The following is a 25,007-nucleotide window of genomic DNA, read 5'->3' as shown; positions in this document are numbered from 1 at the left end:
AGTAGAGCTCGAAAAGAATCAAGGACAGTATCACCTGATCGTGCTTGTTAGACAGACGAACCTCAGATCACAAATCAAGCTCAGTTGCTTTTGAGCTTGATGTGTAAGTGCAGCCGTTCTTTTCCGGGGGATCCATGCCATGCTATATGGAGCTCGATCTTTTTCTTCTAGCCCGATTAGATTTTTATCAAGCTCGAATTATATCGAGCAGGACTGGATTTGTGCGTGAATGTATTTTACATCGAGCTTGATTGTTAAAGTGAAAGGGAGACTGGTGCAAAGAAATAAAAGAAGCTCTCGCAAAGGGACTGGTATCAAGTGAGCTGCGGATCAGACTGAAATTTACCAAACTGCAACTTGTAAATGTACAAGAAAAGTCAAAGAAGGTAGGAAATTTTGGCATTTGTTTACCCTTTCTTGATCAGATTACTTCTCGTAAAGGGTTTGCTACTTTTGTCTTCACATTAGGCCTTGTTAGTGTAAAATGGGGTTCACTAGCCTACACAACTTCTACAGTTTGTGACATTTGTACATTTGCCGTTCTCTGTTCGGTCACCCAACCATTGTTGTCGCTTCACTCGTGTTTATGAAGGGCACTTGTGTTGTGTTATAAGGAGGAATTTTAAGTGGAGTTGAGCCGTTAGATCGTGTTATGGCAAAGTTCTATAAGTGATAGGCCTACCTGATTTCCGCTGTTATCTGCATGTCGACTCATTGAGTTTGACACCTGTAATTTGCCATGTGTTTATGCATTGTTTAGGCCCATTTCTACAGCAAGACATGCTTTTCAGTCTCCAAGTATTTGCCTTTGAGGGACAAAACATGAAATTTACCATGAACATGTCCTTTCTTGCATTCTATATTGTGATGCTGGGCCCAGCTGTGATTAGAACTGTTTGCAAGCACAGTAGGTAGATCCTTATCACAGATAACATATTTGTTCTCGTACGATTTCCTTCGGAGACACTGTAGCTTTACTTTGGGAAATCTATATGTTTGTCTAGAGACATTGTTATGTGAAGTATATATGAAATAATTCATATTTGAACTGCGGTAGTAGATAAAAGTGAAGTATGATCATCGCAGTAAATTTTCCAATTTAAGCAACTGGAAAGAAGAAGCCTGAAAAAAATCAGGGCTTCGACGGGATTCGAACCCGTTGCTTAAATTGGAAAATTTACTGCGATGATCATACTTCACTTTCATCTACTACTGCAGTTCAAATATGAATTATTTCATATATACTTCACATCATTTCACTCACGGGAAGATATGAACTCAATTAATTGACCTCGCTCCCAATGTGTGGCTTCATAGCTCAGTTGGTAGAGCATCGCACCGGTATCGCGGAGGTCACGGGTTCGAATCCCGTTGAAGCCCTGATTTTTTTCAGGCTTCTTCTTTCCAGTTGCTTAAATTGGAAAATTTACTGCGATGATCATACTTCACTTTCAGACATTGTTATGTTTCTTGCAGCTATCTGATTGAGCTTATGTTTCTCTTGGTCGATATATAGGTTTATTCCTCCTTTGGTTGTTCTGGCACCATATGATTCAAATGTAGCTGTTTACGCGCAATTCCTGTTGACTGTTTTGCGCGGTTTATATGCCATTGTTCGGCTTAGTTCAGGCAAGACCATGGTTTCGATCCTCCATGTGGATCTCATCAGTTGCTGGTATTTCTAAAGTACTCTGTATGTCTGAAGTAGCTAGCACAACCCGTACCTCTGTGAGAATGCAAGACATTCTGCGGCTTGGCACAAACTCCTCGTGGTGTGTACCCTTGTCACAGATCGAAAATGTCTGGTTTCTATTGGCTATAACAGCTAGCCAATGGTACAATGTACTTTTTAATCCTTACTTTTTTCAAGCTCGACCTCGTTATTTTGTGTTTCTTTGACGGCATTTTTTGTAGATTTCTGGGCACTCAATGGCTGATCTGCAATATGGAGCTATTTTGATATAAACTCACATGTTCTTTCACATGTGAATTCAGTTTGCCGACCATCCGATTTTAGCTTGATTTGCACCTGATCGCGTTAAACGGGAACTGAGCTCGATTGTCTATGCGCTGGTGAATCAAGCTCATAAATCCATACGGATCCCCCAGAAAAGAACAGCTGCACTTTCTCATCAAGCTCAAAAGCAACTGAGCTCAATTTGTGATCTGAGGTTCATCTGTCTACCGAGCATGATCAGTCAATACCGTCCTTGATTCTTTTTGAGCTGTATTGCCACAAATCGAACACGACCAGCCGAGGTTGATTAGTAATGGTGGTCGATATGGATATCGAGGCCAATTACCATGATTCAACCTCGGGTGCCCAGAAACTAAAATTGATCCAAATATATTACCTTGTAGAGCAAGCCAAGAACTTCCTGTCAAATTTGAAACAATTTTCTTGTTCTATTAGACATATCAAAAGAGAGAGAACTCAAATATGCCGAGTATGTGCTTGACCTTTAGTATTTTAACCATCTTTTATATTTTTTGCCAGTAATGCTCCAGTATAAGAAAGTTGAAGATCCTGTTGTCTTTGTGAAGGAGGATTACACTGCTCTGCAGAATATACTTTTAGGTGCTTTAGAATGTAAGTTTCTCTTTCACTTTATAGAAAAGTATGATACAAATATAGTGTTAATTTATGTGTGCCCTCCCCTCTCCAAAAAAAACTAATTGGCAGCTGTCATTGTTCATTATTGGTTATGACAAATGCTGTAAATGTTCCCCAATTTTATGTGATGTTTCAAGCATGCAAGAAACAAAAATTTGAAAATATAATGTTGAGAAACAACAATGTAGGAACTAATCGGAGATTGTTTCTTTTACAGAAAGAGACATTACATTTTTTCATTTTAAGACTCTGTCGAATGGCATGCATTGTGTGCTTTCTATGATACAAAAACCTTTGTTTTGAAGCGTTTTGTAGTAGCTATTTCAGTCTGTGATAATCTGAACAATCTAATTTGATTTCCAATACTGCTCTTTTGGATAGGGCAATTAGTTTAGGAGAACAATAAACTGGTAGTAAATTGTCTGTTACATATTTAAGAAGCTAAACAACAGCCAGGACGATGTCATTTGCGAAGAACCCTTGTGGAAGGTTTAGACCATAAAAGTTCTTAAGACAATTATCTGAGAAAATCTGTTCGGGATCTGTGGAGAAACAGTAGGGAAGATGTACTTGGATACAGAAAGAAATACTCCCATTTGCTGCAGTGACAGAGAATTGATTTTATTTTCCATTGTAATGGTGTCATTGCCTAGTTCATTATTAGCCTTCAGAAAAAGCTATATCATCACTTGTAGATTCATTCAATTTTAGGTTAACTTTGACAAGATTTTGTGAAATTTTTTATCAATGAAAAGTTCCTTCTCTTTAGCTGACACTTGTCACCTTGCGACACAAGGTCAGAATTTCAAAATACAGCAGTTCTAAGCCAACTGGCATCTAAAGCAATCATATTATACCTGTTTCTACAAGTAAATTATATTTGAGTCCCAAAATACCCCAAATCCTTTTGATTTTTTTGATGCTCTTTTCAGTGACTGAATCAAGACAAAACAAACCCTTGCAATACATGCTGTTCAACAGAGAGGTGGTTAAGGTGGCTCAAAAAAGTTTCCAGCAGTTAGATTTTGATGGGTCCTTGCAACCACCCTTTTTCACTTGATGCTACAATCATGGTATCAAAAAACTGCCCAATCATTGGTGAACATGTTGTCATCATTTTCATGACACAATACGTTACCTGTACATAGGGCTCAGAGCCACCTTAAATTTTCAAAACTTTAAGGTGGCTCTGAACGCTGTGTATAGAATTTTTTTAAACTTTGCCAAAAGTTGCATCATATCATGCTTACTAAAATTTGATAATACAAAAAATTTCACCGTGCAGTTTTGATTTATAAGCCCCTAAAGCTGTAATTAAGGGTGTTTTTGGCAGGTCATACTGTTGCTATGGTAATGTACTGTGTCATGAAAATGATAACAACATGTCCACCAATGATTTGGGCAGTTTTTTGATACCATGATTGTGGCACCAAGTGGTAGAGAGTGTTTATAACTACTTATTCAAATCTAAGGGCTGGAAACTGTTTTGAGCTACCTTAAAGCCATTCACAATCAAGAACACTGTTGTAATGCAAGGGAATGCAAAGTGTGTCCCTGTGTTATATGCTGTCACTTTTGAAACCTGTTTTCAATAACTTTCTTGAAGATAAAGGCTCCCATCTCACATATGTATCTTCATGGCAGTTCTGTCAGGAATGTTGTGGCCAAGAAAGCGATGACTCTTTAACAGTAGTTTTTCCTCTTGTGTTCCTAGGAGTTTCTAATATGGGCTGTGTAAATAGAAATAAAATTGCTGCCAATCAAATGTGATGATGATTCAGGTTAAATAATGATTATGGATAATGATTACTGATGTCATAATGATGACATAATTTATTTAAATGCCCTTTTCAAAATTCTAGACTTAAGGTGGCGGAACACAGTTTTCAAGAGCCTATGCCTAATTCACCATTACTTTTAAGCTATTTACGCTTTGCCGCTCGTTTTTTGCAAGAGTCAAGGTTAACCACAGAAAAGTTTATTCTTGCATTTTGGCTAAGGTGTGTGCTGTTGCCATGGCAACGGGGCTGGTTAAAAACAAGGCTTAAAAAATGGTTTTTGTTTATTTAAAAAAATCCAGTCGTTAGATTTTTTCATCTTTTGCCCAATACGAATTGACATTAAATCCCCTCTGTCAACACTGTTCTGATAAAATTTTGACATAGGCGATTTTTGTAATTCGCTGTAAATCATTTTCACCGCATGTTCTGTATTATTAAAAATTCCTATGTCAAAATTCAGATTTTTTTGCGATAGATCATTCACGTGGTTTCTGAACTATTTTTTTGCCAAATTTCTTGAAATTCTAATGACTGGATTGTCAGAAATCCACCAGTTTCTGCAAAAGCAATCGGTCTCAATTTTTCGAGCAACTGCGCATGCGCTGCATTTAACTGGGTTCCTTCGGTAAGAAAGAAAAAGCTGAGAATTGCTGGGTTCTTTGCATCGTTACCTATTCTAAGATATCTTTGTAATAAAAGACTAAAGCCATCAATACGCTGCGTTCAATTATAGAGAAAAATAGCACAGATACGGCGAGTGTTGAGTAAATAAAATAATCGCTCTGTTGACGGCATGTTTGTTTTTTGCGATACTTGTGCACGCGCTGAATTGGATCAGCAAAAGCGTGCGCAAAAACTGTGTTCGGCCACCTTAAAACCATTGTTTCTGCAAGGCTGATATCAGTGTCACTCATTACTGGGAAGGCTTTTGATTTGTCAGACTGCTTCATTTTAACACATTTTGAAGTGATTGCTAGTCTTTCAAAGTGAAGACTCTTGATCTGTTAACAAGTTCTGTTTTTCATGTCTCTGGCTACCATGTGGGCTGTGCAGCAGCTAAGTGATACTCCAATATGGAAGACCATACTAATACTGCTTGAACTAAAAGTACCACTGTGTGAATTTCTCTGTAGTTTTGACACAGGTTACTGAGCATAGTGAGGGAAGTTTGCCTGTTCCCAAACAGTTGTACCTGGTTTGTGTCAACAGAATTCAAGGTAACTGAGATTCATCAGAAAATGGATAGATGGAGGGGATAGGAATGGGCATTGAAATATCTCAGAGATTTTAAACTTGGAAAATGAAGGATTCAGTTCCAAGTTGTAGGTATGGATGGGACAAATTTCACTAGATCCTCTTTGCCTTTAATCACTCTGTCACGTTTTTGTAAACTGGCAGACCAGTAGATCAAGCAGATGCTGTAGTTTGACACAATTGGAGTGTAGTTGATCACCATGAAGACAATTTACTCACCTAGTAAACTGTTTTGGTGACAATTTTTCTTGTTCTAGAATCATTTAGACAGTTAACAGTGTGTTTTTAACTTAAGGTTCATACTGGTAAACCAATTTAATGCTGTTCAATGCTGAAAAGCAGCCTGTACGCAGATTTGTTGATTGACTACACTAGGACACAAATAGGATTTATATTCAATTGTAAAGGAAACACTTCATAACTCGTTTTTCTGAATTTGCATTGTTTTCACAACTTTTAAAGTGCACCTAACCCCCAAAATTTTTTTTGCTAGAACGAATCTATTTATTATTTGAAATAGTTCTGTGAAAATATTTTTGGATTCCGTTAAATCCTCGATTTTCTGTGCCACGACGAAATCTCGAAAATCGCTCCAAAACACCGCCATTTTGTTTCACGACCGAGTTTGAGGAGAATGGGTCCAGCGGCTCTTGTGACGTCTACCCAGGAAGGTTGGATATCTCATTTCCTCTCATCTCCTTCAGGATGGTGCAATACACATTCGAAAAGTGCGCAGAAACGCCTTCCAGAGGTGCTATCGGCTGTTGCAGCAATATTCCAGATTTAAAGAAAGGTATACTGTACAATTTACTGGCGATAATCGGCTAATGGTGCAATAAAGACGTAAACGATGGTTGATTTTGTCGAACCGAACCAAGCGAACTGAATCTGTGAGAACCATTGAAGAACTCTCACTGGAATTTGTTCTGCAGACTTTCGAACGCTGTTTTCATAAATTTTCTGCTTAAAGCTAACCAGCAATTTGTAGAAATACCACCGACAACCTATATCTTCCAATCCCGCAGTATTTATAACATAACCGGCAAAGTTGTGTGATCCGGTCATGATCAAGAAGCGTTATACTGATACGTAAATAGATCGCAACTGTACGCTGCTAACCAACACTTATTTCTCTTTCGATTTAGATGAAAGTCGAAGATTAATCCTCTAGAATTACATGATAACAAAATTGTTAGACGCACAGAGTTTCTCGAAGGTTTGGAAATCAGCAGTGTGACAAAGATTCTGTGCAATAGCGTCGAAAATATGACCGCGTAACAATATCTGCAGACCACTTAGGGAACACATCCTTTTCGCTTATCCGACGAATTTCACTGCAAACTTTGAGAACAATTTACATTGGTTATTTGGAGTTACAACTTAAAACGTGTGACAATGTGAAATCAGTAATTGTATGAAATGTTTCCTTCCGCCTTGCTTCCCGCAGCTTCAAAAATACAGGTCCAAACAATACGATTTTCAATCGATCGAAGCCAATGTTTTGGAGGTCATCAAGTCTCGAAAACTGCAACACGTACGTCGCTCTTATAAACATGAAGCATTCAACTGAAAGTAAACTGGATTTAACAGAACCTTGACAAAATACATTCTCGGTAAGGACAAATGTAAACGGGCTATAAACACGCGTGGGAATCTTATGTTTAGTTGACGAAATTACCATCCAAAGCAGTCCTTGAGTTTTCTTTCCTGCTGTTCGTTTGCCTGCTCCTCCACTTTGTATCTAGCTTTCCATTCCTAATATACAAGCAGCTCATCCACAAAGACGTCTTCCCCATCGTCGCTTGAAATATTGCAAATTGCTCTCAAAGCTCTAAGCAGTGAGTTCACAGTTGTCAAACGTGCTCAATCAAAGTTTATTTCAGAGTCTTCCAAATCGAAACTTAACTCTGACTCCAGTGACGAAAAAGAAATGATTCTGAGACAAAACTTGGACGTTTTAGTCCCAAAATGCATCGGAACGATTAGTTTTGCATTCTATTTTCTCGAGCAAATACAGTGAGTTGACTGAGGCGCTATTGTGTTTGGTTCCTGGGTAGACGTCATCAGGTACCGCCGCCCCAGACTCCCTAAAACGCGGTCGTGAAACACTTAATCGTGACTTTGAAAGGGCATAGAAAATCGAGGATTCAACCAAATTCAAAAATTTCTTCGCCCAAATGCTTCAAATAAAGTCTAGATTTGTTTTAGCGAAAAAAAAATTGGGGGTTAGGTGCACTTTAAAGAAAAAGTCACATTGTGCTGAGTAGGAGTTTGAAGGCCCAAAAAGGAGTCTTGGGGCATGTTCCCCCAGAAATGTTTGAAATTCTAGACTCACTTTTAAGCATTTTGAGTTGCAAAATAGGATAATTCAAATGCCAAAAAACACTGATGTTTTAGTAGGTTTTAATAGCAGAGCTCCAGTGGCCTGAAGGGCCACCAAGAGGATTACCATAACTATAGGAACAGAACCATGTGCATGCAAAGAAATAGAAAACCATGCAACTCTTTTTTCATGGCCAACATGGCCAGCGTGGGCACTCTGCAACGATGACAAATGATGACGATGTCGCAAAACGTGGCAGCCATACTACAGCTAACACCAAGTCCTGCAGCCTTGGTCAACAGGTGCATCTTTGATATTGCACATTGGTGTTATGGTCAATTGACACCTGTTAAAACAAGGTATCTGCTGACCAGTATCATGTAACCATATCGTGGGTTCAGGTTTAGAGCTCATTGAGGTCACATGTTTTTTAAAGTTCAACACTGACCAAATACTGGTTTTGGATTAGATCACAGGCTCATGTCAGGCAAATGCAGGATTAAAAGTTAACTGAAGTATAAATTTGTCTTGTATACAAATTGTTTTCCCTGTTTTTGTTCTGCATAGTTTGAGATTATTCAAACTCAAAACAGAAGGCCAAACAGTATAAACAGAGAACCTCACCAAAAAGTTACCAAACTCAAATCAAAATTCTTGCTCACCCTGGGCTAACTCAATTGGACTTTGAACAACCCGGCCCAAGAGCTCTGCTTTTAGGCTAGGTTAAATCAATATATTAACTCTAGTAAGAACATTGTATATCATTGGTTCAAACAAGTGTTAAGAAAGTAAGTACAATTTTGAAAGAGCAAAGTGTGATACATAATAATAAATCAAATCAAATTAAACTGGTTTGCTTGGTTTTTGATATCGTTCATGTCCTTGGAATTAAAATTTGGGCCTTGAAGTTTAAGGTTAGACAACATCTTACATGTATGTGTAATTAATTACAAGTTTAGAAAGACGGTAGTCTCTGGTTACTTACATTCTTACACCTTCATCTTTAATTTGGAATTGAAAAATATAGGTAGGTGTTAACTGAACACTTGATGAATCATTGTCAATAAAAAATACAAGTTTATCCCAGGGATTTGTGCTTATTTGTTGAAATTATTGGAACACTGACTACTTTTCAGTCATAAATGTAGTCTTCATTATCATCATCCTCCCATCCACTATCTTCCTTGCTGTCAGATTCTTCGTTTCCCTCATGATCCAGATCTAAGCATGAAACGTTTGCTGCCACTTCCTGCTTCTCCACGAGTTCAACAGATTTCTTTTCTGTTTGTGTACCTGCTTCTGTAACAGTAATGGACTTGGCCTGTTCAGTCTGCCCTGCTCGTGGTGCTTCAGCCACATCATTTTGCCCTCCTGTTGTCTTGTAGCAAACTTTCTTCACTTTCATCCACAGCTTTATTGCTCTTCTGATTATGTCATCACTCTCCTTGGAAAAGGCATCTGGGCCATTTGTTGACATCTGCAGAAAGGAATTAAGCAGATCATTCTTTAAACGACTTTGAAGCCTTGAGTTTATTAACTTGAGTTTGCTTGCACCCATTTCAGACCATGTATTAGAAACAGGCAATGCCAAGGCAACTTCTGCAATATTTGAAACACAGGGATACAGTGCTCCAAGGGCGCATTGCTGGAAAATTTGTGGTCCCTTCCTTGATAGCTCTAGGAATTTTGCTTCTTCAGTCTAGGATGTCATATTTTAACTACCACCATTCAGCTTTCACTCTCTCATGTTAATCTGCATCCTCAGGGAAGAAGTGCTAGTCAGTCTCCACAAGGCCATATGACTTTACATCACCAGCTTAGGGCATCAACAAAGGGTCAAATATAGACGCTGCCCTGCTGTCAACTGGTAAAGATTCCTTGAGCTGGTCATCCATATTTCTCACTTGCACATCACGGTAGTTCACTAACATTCTCTTTATGTCCTCCATAACTCTGTTGGGAACTTCATAATCAAGTGGATCTGTTTCTTTCAGCTTTTCTGTGGCAGATTTAAAGTCTTCAATTGGACTTTGAGATGGTTGCATCCCTTTCAAGGCACCCATTTAAAAATCCAGACATTGTTTCATGTGGCTGAAATTTTCCACTGACCTTTGGAAAGCTTTGGAGACATATGAAAGTCTAGGCAGAACAGAACGTAGAATGTACATTGTACTAAGAAACTCTGCAGTATTCATGTGAAGGGTTTGGATGATAGCTGGGTAGTTTTCCACAGTTTATCTGATAGCAGTGTCTGTGGAGAGCCCCTGTGTTTTGCATGCCTTTTTAATATTCTTAGTGGTCATCTTCACATTTGACGGGAGCTGATGGTTGCATGTGTTCAACTGAATCTTCCTAAATGCTGCCATATTCTGGTTTGAATACTGAAACAGCTTCCAGAGTTCAGTCAGATAGGTTGTCACTTTCTCTCAGCTAGTGCAAACTGATGACAGACACAATTAACAACAATTACAGAAGGTACAATGGCCTTTAATTTGGCTACTACACTGTTGTTGTATCCTGACACCATGCCACTGACCTTGGTCACATTAAGACCCAGTTAATTTAGTCTCTTACAAAACACTTGAAACAGTGTTTCAGCATTGACACTGTAGCTGTCACTCTGATCAAGGACATTTTCCACTGAGAAGCTTTGTCTTTACTTTCTCTTTTTTCCTGCAGTATAGTGGAACCCTCTTATTACGACCACCTTCAGGCCATGGAAAATTGGGCGCATCAACAGGGTGGTTGTATTAAAGGGGTTCTTTAAATAAGAAAATGACTGACTGAGCTTTTTTACGGGCCAGACTAAAGTGGCCATAATAACAAGGTGGTCGCATTAACTGCTGATCTGTGCTAAAATCCATAACTTCACAACCAAGATGTTAAGGTAACATGATGTTTGTTTGCAATGCAATGTTTTACCAGGCAGTACATTGCATAAAAGGTGTTGAAGTCTACTTCATCTTCAATTTCTGCAGCACAGTCTGATTGATGCTGGAGGTAGGATACACAATTCAGCAGTTCTCCTGATACTGCTTTTAGCTGTGCCCTGCATGCTACATGACTCTTAAGGAATTGCTCCTTTATCCTCACAGTGAATTTAACCTCTTTGTTCTGAAGATTTCCTTTTGGTGCTTCTTCACTGAAGGCAACAAAACCATTCCCCCTAAGTATACACAGGCCAAAACATGGCAGTTTGCTGACAGAAATATATTGTTTTGTTTCCAAGCTAACTGTGATGGAACTTTTCCCTGTTTCTTTTGACTTTAATTCTGTCATGCTCTTCATTGGAGATGTAAGTACAAAGCCTTTGCATTTACAGCTTTGGAAGAGGAAGCATCAGGGAACTGCTTGTAGATCTCTGTAATCTGGCCTTGGGCAGATGTTTTTTCAAATTGGCTTTTTCATATCGAGGCTGGGTTGATGACCCAGTTGTTGGCTGCAGTGGTTGCGATCTTGTTTCTGAAGTTTTTGTTGCTGGAGCTGTTGTTTTTGGAGTTGATGTCTCTGAAGTTGCTATTTCAGAATTTGTTTTTCTCACTTCAGTTTCGTTTGGGGTTTTGTCACCTAAACAATGAAACCACTTCATGTCACCTACGTGGCAATTTTTCAAACACTTAAATTATGTTTACATGAACACCGAAACATTTGCTTTATGTGGTAGGCCTCCGTCAGTCAGGGTTGACCATCGGTAGCATCCTAGTTGTCTGCTTGGCTGGAGCACTGAAGTCTGGCTGTAGAGGCCGATGCGGGAGTGTCAGTCTCTGTTGCAGAGGCTGCATTTGTGTTCTGTCTCTGGTCTGTCAAGGCTGTCGCTTTGTTTTCTGTGGACCCACCTCTCTGTGGCGGCTTGTGTCAGCTTCTCCTCCCCTGATTTGAGGTGTTTGGTCAGGGCTTCTCTCCACTTGGACCAGTTGGCTGCCAGGCTCTCCCAGGACTCTGTGTTGATGTCTACAGCCTTCATGTTGCGTTTCACAACGTCGCGGTATTGCAGCTGTGGCCGCCCGGTGGGTCTTTTTCCACAGGCCAGCTCTCCTTACAGGAGGTCTTTGGGGATGCAGCCGTCTGGCATGCAGTCGACGTGGCCTAGCCAACGGAGTCTGCACTGTCTGAGCAGTGTGAATATGCTGGGCAGACCTGTGAGAGGTAGGACCTCAGTGTTGGGCACCTTATATTGCCACGATATTCCCAGGATGCGGCAGAGGCTTCTCATGTGGAAGGTGTTCAGATGCCTTTCTTGCCTGGCGTATGTGGTCCATGTCTTGCTGCCGTATAGCAGTGTGCTGATGACACAGGCATTGTAAACTGCCATCTTGGTCTTCATTGTCAACTTGGGGTTGGTCCATACACGTGATGTGAGGTGTGCAAGGGTTGTGGCTGCCTTCCCAATTCTCTTATCAAGCTCTGTGTCTAGGGAGAGGTTTTTAGTGATAGTGGAGCCAAGGTATGTGAACTGATGCACCGCATCAAGCTCATAGTCGTCAATAGTGATGACTGGTGGTGATTCAGTGCCTTGTCCCAGGACGTTGGTCTTTTTCAGGCTGATGGTCAGCCCAAAGTCTCTACAGGCCTGGGAGAAGTGGTCCATCAGTGACTGAAGTTCTGGCTGGGTGTGGGTTGCTACTGCCGCATTGTCAGCAAGCAGCATGTCTCTGATAAGGGCTTCGCGTACTTTGGTCGTGGCTCTGAGGTGGGCATGATTGAAAAGCCTGCCATCTGATCTCGTACGCAGGTAGATCCCTTGACATGCCGAATGCATGCTTCAGAAGCATGGTGAAGATCCCCAAGAGAGTTGGTGTGAGGACACAACCCTGTTTGACCCCACTGCAGATGTTGAAGGGCTCTGAGGTGCTGCTGTTGAACTGCGTGGTCCCCTGCATGTTGCTGTGGAAGGACTCAATCAAGCTCTGCAGCTTGGGTGGGCAGCCAATCTTGGGCAGGATTCTGAAGAGGCCCTCTCTGCTGACAAGGTCGAATGCCTTTATGAGATCGATGAAAGGCGGCATACAGGGGCATCTGCTGTTCCCTGCACTTCTCCTGAAGCTGGCGAAGGGAGAAGACCATGTCTACTGTTGATCTTTCAGCTCAGAAACCGCACTGTGACTCTAGGTAGACAAGTTTCTGCAGACGGACCAAGATGACCCGAACGAAGACTTTGCCCACGATGCTGAGTAGCAAGATGCCTCTGTAGTTGTTACAGTCGCTTCACTCACCTTTGTTTTTGTAGAGGGTGACGATCTTGGCATCCCTCATGTCTTGTGGAACAGCCCCATCTTTCCAGCACTGGCAGAGGACTTCATGCAAAGGAAGCAGTAGGGTAGTCGCGCAGTGCTTGATCAGGTCAGGGAGATCCCATCACTGCCTGGGGCTTTCCCTGAGGCCAAGCTGTTGATGGCATTGTTAAGTTCCTCTGTGGTCAGTTCAGTGTCGAGCTGTCCGATGACAGGCAGGCACTCGATGGCATCAAGGACTGCAGTTGTCGCAACATTCTGTCTGGAGTAGAGGTCAGAATAGTGTTCCACCCATCTCTCCATCTGTTGCCCCTTGTCTGTGATGATTTCCCCAGTGGTGGATTTCAGGTGAGCTGTCTTGTCCTGCACTGGTCCCATTGCTGTCTTGATGCCATCATACATCCCTCTGATGTTCCCTGTAATTGCTGCTGTCTGGATTGTTTCGCTGAGCTGTGACCAATACTCGTTGGCACAGTGTCTGGCAGTTTGCTGAGCTTTGCTCCTGGCAGCCCGGAGAATCTGCAGGTTTCTCTCGCTGGGAGACCGCCTATACTCCGCTAGAGCGGTGCACTTGGCTTCAATGACGGGAGTCATCTCGGCAGACTGGGCTTCAAACCAGTGGTGTGACTTCAGGGTCTTTCTCCCAAAGGTGGCCAACGCAGTGGAGTGCATGGTATCCAGCAGGGTAGCCCACTTCTCCGTGGCAGAGTCTCCGGTCTGTGAGGTTTTCAGTTCACTCTCAAACCCCCCAGCAAACTGCTCCACAAGGTCTGGCTGGCTCAACTTGCTGACATCAATGCAAGGATTCCCTTGCTTCTTGCTGCGGTGATACCTCTTGGGCTGGAGCTTGATCTTGCAGCACACCAAGGAGTGGTCTGTATCGCAGTCCGCGCTGTGATAAGAGCGTGTGTGGAGAACTTTCTTAATGGCGGTTTGTCTGACCAGAATGAGATCCAGCTGGTGCCAGTGTTTTGAGTGTGGGTGTCTCCAGGAGACCTTATGCTGGGGCTCCCCTGGGGCTTTATGTAAGCTGTAGGGATTGCCAGTATTTTTTGAATTAAGTCTTTCATTACTCAGAAGTGACAATTTGTTTCTTGATTTCTGTGTTGATGTTGATACAGTGTGCAAAAATAATTATAAAGATGAGTGAGTTATGACGATTGCTTTCAAATCATAATTTTTTGTTAACGTGATAATTTATCATAGTAAATTTATCATAGTAAGTTATCATAGTGATAATTTATGGTAGATCTTGTTCAGAAAAAAAATATGTAAATGAGTTTGCTACTGCTTGATAAAACTTGATAATGATACATCTGATTACATTATATGATTACTTGGAATGTCCTTTTTCTTTTGATCTTTGACACTGCAAGCTGCCACATCTCAGCTAGACTAGGCTGTCATTTTTCTGCCATTTTACCCCATGTTTGAATATGGAATATGTTGTCTAATAGAGTAGTTTCAGAAACTGCTGCTTACCTATTATTCTGAGCCTGTTTACCTTGCTGTCATTTAATCAACATTGATGTCTGCAATGCAAGTAGATTGAAGCAATGTTCCTGTAAAATCCTTAGGGAAACTTTCAAGTCTATTTACTCACAAACTCCATGGAAACTAGGCTCCTTTGAGAAAACTTTATTTATTTCAGAATTTAGTCAGGGAAATTAGGTGTCGCAAATGGAAAAGTTGCCAGTGGATGCAATGGTCGATGGCTGGTTTGGCTAGTTTTGAAAACACTAATTCGATCGTAAGGGAAACTCTTCATGGTTTTCCCTTTTCAGTCTGACATGATGTTAGTGATAACTTAGGGGCGATGAAGGAGCGGTAAGCACGAGTTCAAATTTGATCAAAATATAATTTTTTTTACACTTTATTTCAAACACATAGCACTATATTACAATATAATTTACTTAACCAAATTACACTACTTTACACAACTTACACTACATTTCAAATAGACTACATTAAACTATGTTATACTGCTTTACATACATACGACGTCTAGTCAGTGAAAATAAGCTATTACTTTTTTTACAGCGAATACTGTGCAGATCATAAAACGTTAACTTACAATTCCCTTTTCTGTACATTTTGAGGCATAATTACACTTGTATGTTGACTTAAAATCCTTCTAGATGATACTTGAATTCCAGTTTCGTAGTAAATTCGTTCAAGCTTCCTTGTTTTGAACTAAGCTTATTGTTATAAATATAGTATTTAGCAAACAGAAGGACATAGTTAAGCTTTTTTACCATCTTCTGGGATGAACCGGGTTCAGGTTCATTTGATTATTTCCTGAAGAGTAATTCAATTGTGTTAAGTGAGTAGGAGGTGTCATTTTCCTTATTAAACCTCTTAATTACTTCAGAGAAAAATTTTTTGACCATCGACAATGGATGAATGAGTGGCTTATCGAGTCAGACTCCTGACAGTACATGCATGCACTGTTGCATTCTATACCATACAGACATAATTCCTTTTTCATAACAATGATTCTGTGTAGAAATTTAAAGTAGAAACCTTTTAGGTTTTTAAAGTAGACATTAAATTCTATATCAGTAGTCTGCAAATCACGGATCTATTTTCCAGGCGCCTTAAGTTCTGCATCTAATTTGTTTTGAAAAAAACGAGTAATAATCTTTACTCTTCATTTTCAGAAGGTTCACTTTATTGAAGGTGATAGCTGGGAAAAAACTGTTTTCTGGTGAAAAAGTGAATTTGGCACCCAGGTTTTGCTTTGCTTTTTCAACAAGTTGCCGGGGTATTGCTGAAACTACTTGTAAATACTGTAGGAAATTGCATTTTAAGTCATACTTGTGGGTGAAATCACCATGCGAAAGAAAGGTGCCATTCCTTGTGAGGAGGTCGTGTATCCGGAAAATTCCTTTTTGAAACCACAATTTGTAAAAGAAAGTCTTTTGATCAATAAGAATTTCTATATTGTTAAATGAGACCAAGTCTTGCCCAATGTCAGATTCAATTCTATATCCAATTTTTATGAGAACGCTATTACCTTTTTAAGCTTTTAAATTTTTTAAACATTTCAGCGTATCTTTTAAAGTAGTTAGTTTTTTTTATAGATATATATTATTTATACATGCTCTTTTTATTTTACGTTATACAGGGCCCCCGTTGATACCAGTCCTGCGACTGAAGGGGTCACCCTGTTTAAATATTGATGATGATTATTATTATTATTATTATCATAGGAGGATTTTAGTTCAAGAAAGAATTGCAGCATTGAATTAAAGAATTGAGGCATACCAGTCCGCTCAAGAAACTTCGAATCATAATTGCATCTTAACAAAAAATTAAGACCATCGTACATGTCAAAGAAATGGTTTGGGATTGTTTTCCAAACCTCGTTTCTTTTGTCATCTTTGGCTAGAAGTCACGATATCCAAGCTAGCCTTAAGGATTTTGTCATTACATCTGCGTTTGGAACACGCAATCCTCCTTTTTCGTAATTTTGATACATCACTTGATGCTTAATCTTGTCTTTTCTTTTTTTCCAAATGAACTGAAAAATAGATGTATTAATGGTTGGGATACAATTTGTAGGAACATCTAGAATTGACATAGAATAGACTAACTGCGGGATACCGAGGCATTTTGTGATTAGGCATCTGCCTAGTATTGATAGATTCCGAGATCGCCAAACCTCTAGTTTAGAGCCTAATTTTTCGATTTTAACCTGACAATTCTTTTTATTATTTTGCTTTTCATCATACGATATGAAGATACCTAATACTCGGACTGGTTTTTCTTCCCTATTATGCCAAGGGCCAAGCCACAAAGCTTTGGTTTTAGTGGGGTTTAATCATAAACTGGAGACATTCCCAAAGGAATTTAACACTTGAGTTGCTTTCTCAACAGAGTCGAGGCTACTACAGATTAATGATGTATCATCGGCAAATTGACTTATATTGGCTTCGGAGTTGAAGATTTGATTTCTTCTATTTGTTTTTTCTTGCCGTATCTTAAACATTTTCTATTCTCTTTGCTATTACTTTTGACGCGATCTTATAATCTAAATTTAAAAGTGTAATTGGGCCCCAATTTGAAAGTTCTGACAAACAAGAATCATCCTTTGGCACAAGAGTTATTACACCTCTGGGTTGAGATATTGACAGCTTTCCTTTGTATGCAGTGTTAAAACTATTTACTAAGTCGCGGCTCACTAAATCAAAGAAGAAATTGTAGAATTCTGCCGTGAAACCATCATCTCCAGGCAACTTACCAGCGGGGGAGGTTTTTAAGACTTTGGAACATTCCTCTATCGTTATGTAACCCTCTAGGTCCTCTCTTTCTTCGTCTGTTAATTTATCAGTTTGCAGATCACGCACAAAATCATTAAAGGCCTCATTGTTATCCTCGTCATGCAAAGCATATAAATTCTCATAGAAGGATTTGATTTCTCTCATTATCTCGTCTTCTTCAACAAGTATTTTGCTGTCTTCTCTTTTCATTTCCATAATTACTTTAAGGTTGAAATTCCTTTTCTCTAAATTAAAGAAGTGCTTTGTGGGTTTTTCACCTTGTTCAACCCACCTGACTTTAGATCAAAAGATTGCACCTTTCCCTTTGGCTTCGCAGATACGTTGAAGTTCGATTTTTAAGTTGTCATAATCTTCAATTTCAGCGCTTGACTGTTTGTCCGTATTACAGGTGTTAATTTTCATTTCTAAAGCTTCCAAACGCTTTTGAAGCTCCGTTTCTCAAATTCTCCGTTGTTTTTCTTTGTGTTTTGAGTATGAAATGGTGAGATGTCTTATTTCCATTTTAATTAATTCCCATTTTAACCGACGGTCTTTCAAATCTGAATACTTCTCAATATAAAAATGATTTAAAGCTCCAGACGATTCCTGAACACAATAAATGGAAAGGCAAATATGCATTAATAAAAAAAGGAAATGCAACGAAAAAGAAAGAAAAGAAATCATTGCTACTCAAAAAACATGCACATGTGAAGCGGATGATTACTCCACTTCACTCAATCTACTATACAATATTTGAAGGCATCCGGTGTATATAGGAATAATATGTACAAAGGGCTGGGTAGTTTGAACTGTAGGCGTCAAAGTTGTATGAAAGTCATGTACCTTGATGGCTAGTTCTAGCAACAATGTAGTCCAGGCTTCTGATCCAGCAAATAGGTCATTGTTGGGTTATTCAAGCTCAGCAATGAACACAAGATAGCAACATAGCATAGGTAAGGCATTTATATGGCTTGCAAAATCTGTTTTATGTACAACATTCTATGTTGCCCAGTGTACTGAAACATTGCACTTGCTTCAAAGAAGTCAACAAGAGCATTTTCCTATTGGTCACTGAACAACCCTGAAAGTGATGAAAACACTCTGCTGCAGCAGAAAGGTGGCTCTACCAAGAGAATTTGCTTCACTGCTGAAACCCAATGAGTGAACTTCTCCTTAAGACAATGCCACCAGTCTACTTTCTTTTCTCTTTTCCTGGTCCTTCTTCGATTGGAGTTGGGCAAAAAAAGTCTTAAAAAGTAGCCAAAACCGCTCAATTATGCTGGCAATGCTTATTGGAGGAAAGGTAGCAAACAGAAGCCTAAGCCAAATTATGCCAAAAATGTGCTAGCAGTATTGGGAAGAGCCTACTTCCAGTTACAGTTTTTGGAGTGAAGCAACATCCAATGTAGAGTAATAATGATTTTTATATACTGTTAGGTATTGAGGTACTGAAGAAACAGCAAATTTGCTGTTGCGCTATTAAATGAGAAAAAGAAATGAGGCTTTCACTGGAAAATTGTTTGGATGTTTGTTTGCAAATGAAAGCTGAGTCACCTACAGATGTTATTGCCCAGTATGTGACAAAACTGTAGTCAACACAAAAAGTGCAATCTATCTTCCAAATGATTTTTTTTGGTGAAGAAGTTGTAGGCTATACAAGTCAGTAGAACTGCAACTTGCGATATTTCTTTCAAAACTATCTAGTCTATGCAGTGATATATTTGTGCAGCTGTTTGCATGTTTTCATATATGCACATATAGATAATACCAGCTTAGTTCCACATTTTATTTTCTTTCCTGTACATTTAGAAATACCATTTACTCTGGATGGCTCTTCAAAAGTTAAATCTAGGATGGAGGCGATGGTGGACTCCCTTGTAAAACATCTTCTTGGGCAAAATTCATCTCTGGTAATATGATTTATCTTTCAGTCGTTTGAAACAACTTCTCAGTCATTTATGGTATAATAGAAGAACTATCATAACCTGGAGAAAGTATTCTAAAAATTTATAAAAACGTTGACTGACTATTTAGAGTGAAACCTTTTGAGTTTTCGGCGGTCAGACTACAGCCATAAGTGTCAATAAACTAATTGTTCTTTTTTAAAAGAATAGAGTATTGATTGGGGAGCGACCTTGAATTGTTATCTGCATGCTTTATCAAAGCGGCGTGCCATGATTCTAGCATCTTGTGAATACAGAAAGAACCCTTGTCAACTCTCATTATAGACAAAGGAGGCAACCCATTTAGACCCATTGTTTCATCTATTGGTTCAGTGCTCTGCAACACCTTGAAGTTTCTAACCAGTATCTTGACACCTTCAAAATTACAATTGTTTCTCAGTTTCTAATTCCTCTAAATTTGCCTATGAAATCTCAAACTTTGACATAAAAGACAACCAAATTATGCTGTCCTTCAATGTGGTAGCGCTTTTCACTGCTATTCCCGTCCAAAAAGCCTGTTATTACATCCAAATTAACTTGGACTGGGATGAATCACTACAGTTACGCACAAATCTTAACACCAGGGATATTATCTCTATTAAATTTTGTCTTGTGTAACAACCATTTTGTCTACAACGACTGTTTATAAATGGTGTTTATAAGCATGGTTGTGCCATGGGCAGTCCTGTTAGTCCTGTGGTTGCCAATTTATGTTGGAAGCAGTCCAAGAGATGGCCATCAACACAACTCCTGTTCCACCTGAAGTATGGAAACGGTATGTTGATGATAGTTTTTGCATCATCAAAAGAAACACAGTTAACTGTTTCCATACTACACTCGATGCTATCGATCAACACATCTCCTTCACTATGAAGAAGATAATAACCAGATTGCTTTTTGGACCCTATGGTTACTCACTCTCATTATGGATGTATATCGAAAACCCACCCATACTGATTGATATTTGGCTTCCTTCTCCCACCATGAAAAATGATTCAAGATCAGTACAGCTGACACTTTTTTGCATTGTGCAACTAAACTCCCAAACACGAAACAAGGAAGAGGCTAAACTCCATCATGTCACTGATGCTCTACGAGCTAACAATTATCCTCAAAATCTCATCTCAAATATTCTAAAGACATCTTCTACTCAGTGCACAAACTTTATAACTCTATCCCAGCACCTGAGGAACTTGTTTGTATGTTTTTCAAATGTGTTATACCCTCTAATTCCTCTAGTTTAGCAGTCCTCCCTTACATTAACAGAATTTCCCAGCCTCTTACTGGACTTCTTCAAAAACATGATATTCAAGTTGCAGCCAGCCAGTCCAGACATTACAACTGGTGTTTCCCTCTCCTAAATCCCGACCTTCAATTGAACTTCAACCAAATGTGGTCTACAAAATATATTGTGCCAACTGCCCTTGGAGTTACGTAGGCGAAACTAGCAGATGTTTTGAAACTAGGAAAAAAGAACACACGAGGAATTGCAACAGCGTCGATCCAAGGAGTGCACAACTGATGTTTCAACTCCAGTTTATTTGTAGTTAGAATGTAGCTAGAATACAGCTAGATAAAATGTTGCTCGTTTTTTGCCATTCTGAGCATCGACACCATCCCATGAAAACTAAGATTAACTTGAACAAAAATCCCGGACAGAAATAAAAAGTGCTGAAACACAACAGTGCCATTTTAAAAGAGCACATGTTCCCCAATCCACGCAAGGGATGATGGGTGTAAAGGGCGAAAACCACTGGCTGAAAACAAAACTAAAGATTCTGTAATCTTGAATTGCAGTGAATAAATTATTGTCTGGAAAACAACAAGATTAACATAAAAGTTCCTGACACGCTGGAAGGGTGGGGGTCGCTGCGATACAATTTGTAAAACGGAACACATCTCAAAATGTCACCAGATAACATTTATGATCAATATCCTTAATGTCAGTTGCATTTCTTGACTTTGGCTTCAACAAGACTCTAATCCACTGGAATAAGTAAAGCAAGACGCTGAACTGCCCTTGAAACCACAGTGTCCCTTGCACCCCAGTATTCATGTACTCTCTCCACAGTGCAATAGCTCTTGTACTGGACCGTCACCTTGCACACTTTGCCATCCTCTCGTGGAAACACATCTTTCACAAGTGCGAGACACTAATCTCCTCTTAGAGTGTTATTGTCAGCAACAATCACTACATCTCCTGGGCGCAAGTTACAACTAGCAGTATGCCTCTTGCACTGTACCTCCAGTGCTGGAGCATAGAGCTCGATCCACTGTTTCCAGAAGTTTTCCACCACAGACTGAATGAGATGATAGTGCGTGGCAATGCTTGTTTCATACGGTTGCCATCCTGAGGGGCTGGATGCAGTGGCCCATCCAAGCAACAAACTATTGGGTGTGAGAACATCGATGGTTGAATCCACACTTGGTTTAGCTCCTATGGGATTCTCATTCAGTAAATTGGACACTTCACAACAGACAGTGAGAAATTCAGGTACAGACAGACGTTGGTTACTCACTGAGAAATGAATAGCACACTTGGTGGCCTTTATCAGAGACTCCACTGCTCCTTGATGCCAAGGACTGCCGGCAGATCCAAATACCCAGGTGGAACCATTCTGAACAGAACCTCTTTGTAATGACTCTGTCGATTCTTTGCCAGGCCTCTTCAAGCTCCCTCTCTGCGCCCACAAGTTGAGAACCTGGATTACTGTAAATCATCTCTGGCCATCCAGGAAGACTTGCAAATCTGCTAAGTGCCATCAGAAAGTTGCTAGTGTCGTATCCAAACACCACCTCAATATAAACAGCTCTCATTGCAAGATCGGTGAACATTACACCATATGCTTTGGCACTTGTGTATTTCTGGACTTCTCCTCTAACTGTGTATGGTCCAAACAGGTCAAGCATCACATGGTGGAATGCAGGTGCAGGTCTCAGTCTAGCCTCTGGCAATAACCCCACTGGTTGCTCAAGAAATTTCGTAGCATGTATTTTACACAGTCGACACTTTGCTTTCACTAATCTTGCCAGTGTGCTCCCTTGAGGTGTCCAGTAGTGTATTCCAAATCAAGCTAGGGTTGTGTCACGTTTCCTATGTCCTCCTGCTTGATAAGCACGCTGCATGAAAAGATGTGTAGCTTGATGCTTAGAGGGTAACAATCTCTGGCATCACATTGTACCCGGTAAGTAGTTCTCCAACAACCCATATTCCACTGGCATCTTGTATAGGCCTCAGCTTAGCATAGTGACCTCCATTACCCTTCTTAGTGCTGCTCTTCTTTAGCTTGCATTCAGTCGTTTTCTGAACGTTCTTCACGACAAAGTCCTCTGCTGCTTTCAAGTCCTGTGTGGTTACTTGTATGGCATTTTGTGCACTAAAAGTCTTGTTCCTTGCAATGTTTTTAAATCTTGCTACGATCAAAATGACTCCATTGATATCACTAAATCTCTCTAAGTTGATCAATGAAGGATCTGCTGTGGCTGCTGTTGTGTTGCACATCTTTTCTCCAGGGAGTGATTCCTCCTCCTGTAAACCAAACTTGAGTCCCCACTCTTCAATGAGTTGGTACAGCATAGGTGGAGCATTCCACCAATGGGAATATTGATTGAGCTCCTCAGGGGTACGTCCACGGGTCAACCAATCTGTGGGGTTGTGATGACCTGACATCCAGGCCCAACAAGACATATCACCATTCATCGCAGCTTGAATTTCTCCAATTCTAACTCCCTCGTACACTTTGAAGCAAGTACTGATCTTGTTGATCATGCTCAAAACAGTTTCAGAGTACAATTTGCAACACCTCTCCAAATTTGAACCTCATCCCCTTCTCGATGACCTTTCTACCTCGCTTGGACAACACAGCAGTGTTTAGTTCCATCTGAGGAGTAGACAACTTATTCAGTGGGGCGACACAACACTTTTTGATGATAAGTCGACACATATAGTCACCACTGTTTAGACGCCATCTGATGTAGGCTGCAAAACCATGGGTGAGGTCACTACCATCACTGAAGATGATAAGCCACGGTCGACCATCAGAGTTAAATGGTCATAAACAACGATCCAAACTGAGCTGCTCGAGCTGGAACAGGAACAGAAGAAGTGAACCCTCTTGGAATAGAGATTAGTTGGCAGCTGATCATCCCATCCAAGCTTAAGAGACCATGTTTCCCATAGGTAAATCTTTTCCAGCAGAGTGTCGGGGCACACAAATCCAAGAGGATCAAATATCATCATAACCTGCAACAGAACAATTCTTCTTGTCAACACAAGTGGTAGGCCTTGCAGCAAATCAGCTTTCTTGGCGTATGGGCCTGTGTACATTGCTTTCTTCTTGCTAAAATTGAGAGTTACTTCAAACACCACAGTATCTTCCACTGGATTCCAGCTAAGACCCAATACCCTCAGGTTGCTATCAGTTTCTTTCAGCATGTTTGTGTGCATACTTACAGGACCATCAGGTGCAACAGCCGTGTCATTGTTGACAGTCAACATTTTGCCAGTGCGAGGACTTGACTCTCCAGTAAACTGCCAACACTTGACCGTAAAGCCTCCCTTCGCAAGCATGTCCTCCGTTTCAAGAGCAATTTTCAATGTTTCAGGTTTACTCGGTTGATAGTCAATTAAATCATCTACATAGCTGGATCTCTTTAGGAGGTTAGCAGCCTTTGGACTATCTGTTTCAAACATGTCTGCGGTCTTGTAAACAGCTTCAATGCTAATAGCAGGAGCTGGAGTGTCGCCCATATTGACTCGTGTCATGACATAACATCTGGATCTCGGTCAGTTTACAGATCACACCACAGGAATCTATGACAATGTTGCTCCAAGGGCTTCAAGTGGATAGAGTGGAACATTTTACAAATGTCTCCCACGAGAGCTACTTGCTCCTCTCTCCAGCGTAGCAATATGCCAATTAGATTGTTCATGTAACAGTCTGGTCCCTTGGCTAAACAGAAATTAAGAGACATTCCTTGAAACACTTGACCGGAATTAAATACGATTCGTACTGGTGTGGAGTGCGACCGTGTGTTAACCACTGCCAGGTGGGAGATGTAAAATTTAGGACCACTCCATTCTTGTTATTCTTTCCAAGACAACTTTCATGCAACGCCTCATTCCATCATGTCCTCCATCTGCTTCTGGTAAGTCTCAGCCCACCGCTCATCCTTGCCGAGGGTTCGCTCTGTATTCTTGAGAGTAGCAAAGGCACTACCATGGTTGTTGGGTATAGTTCCTGGATCCACAAGCTAAGGATGGCTGGTTACCCAACACTGTTTGACACTGTCACATTCAAGGTTCCCTTGAATCATTCTTAACTCCTGTTCCTCCTTGAACAAATAAGTGTGGCCAACAGTTGGGCACTTGCCACAACAGCAACTAGCACAGTGCGGAGTAATCTCTGTTTCAATTTCTTAACCACAAATGAAGTTTTCTACCTGGCGTTCCTGATTTCTACCAGAGAAGGATTCTGCAACATTCGTCTGAAGTCTGAAACTTGTATTCTTTTCCCTAATGTCAACCAGCTTTACGGGGTCAGAACAATCTGGCTGAAAGTCACAGTGAGTGTCATGGCATACATGGTGAACCTCATGC

At 40.3% G+C, this 25,007-nt stretch overlaps 1 protein-coding gene and 1 pseudogene across 2 annotated transcripts in view; one reads left to right on the top strand and one right to left on the bottom strand.

Moving 5' to 3' along the window:
* The window catches only part of LOC145486481 (meiosis-specific protein MEI4-like), a 114,320-nt gene that overhangs the window by 57,902 nt on the left and 31,411 nt on the right, over nt 1–25,007 (top strand). For both annotated transcript variants that reach the window (XM_081465152.1, XM_081465151.1), the window contains 3 exons: nt 2,498–2,590; nt 5,529–5,612; nt 19,275–19,375. In XM_081465152.1, the coding sequence (XP_081321278.1) occupies nt 2,498–2,590; nt 5,529–5,612; nt 19,275–19,375 (278 nt within the window). The remainder of the gene's footprint in view (nt 1–2,497; nt 2,591–5,528; nt 5,613–19,274; nt 19,376–25,007) is intronic.
* Nucleotides 19,390–23,366, bottom strand: LOC145486478 (uncharacterized; annotated as a pseudogene).

The sequence above is a fragment of the Orbicella franksi genome, chromosome 5 (genome assembly GCF_964199315.1).
Source record: "Orbicella franksi chromosome 5, jaOrbFran1.1, whole genome shotgun sequence".
NCBI classification, from domain to species: Eukaryota; Metazoa; Cnidaria; class Anthozoa; order Scleractinia; family Merulinidae; genus Orbicella; species Orbicella franksi.
The sequence above is the reverse complement of the archived record's forward strand: the minus strand, read 5'-3'. Positions and strand labels throughout refer to the sequence as shown.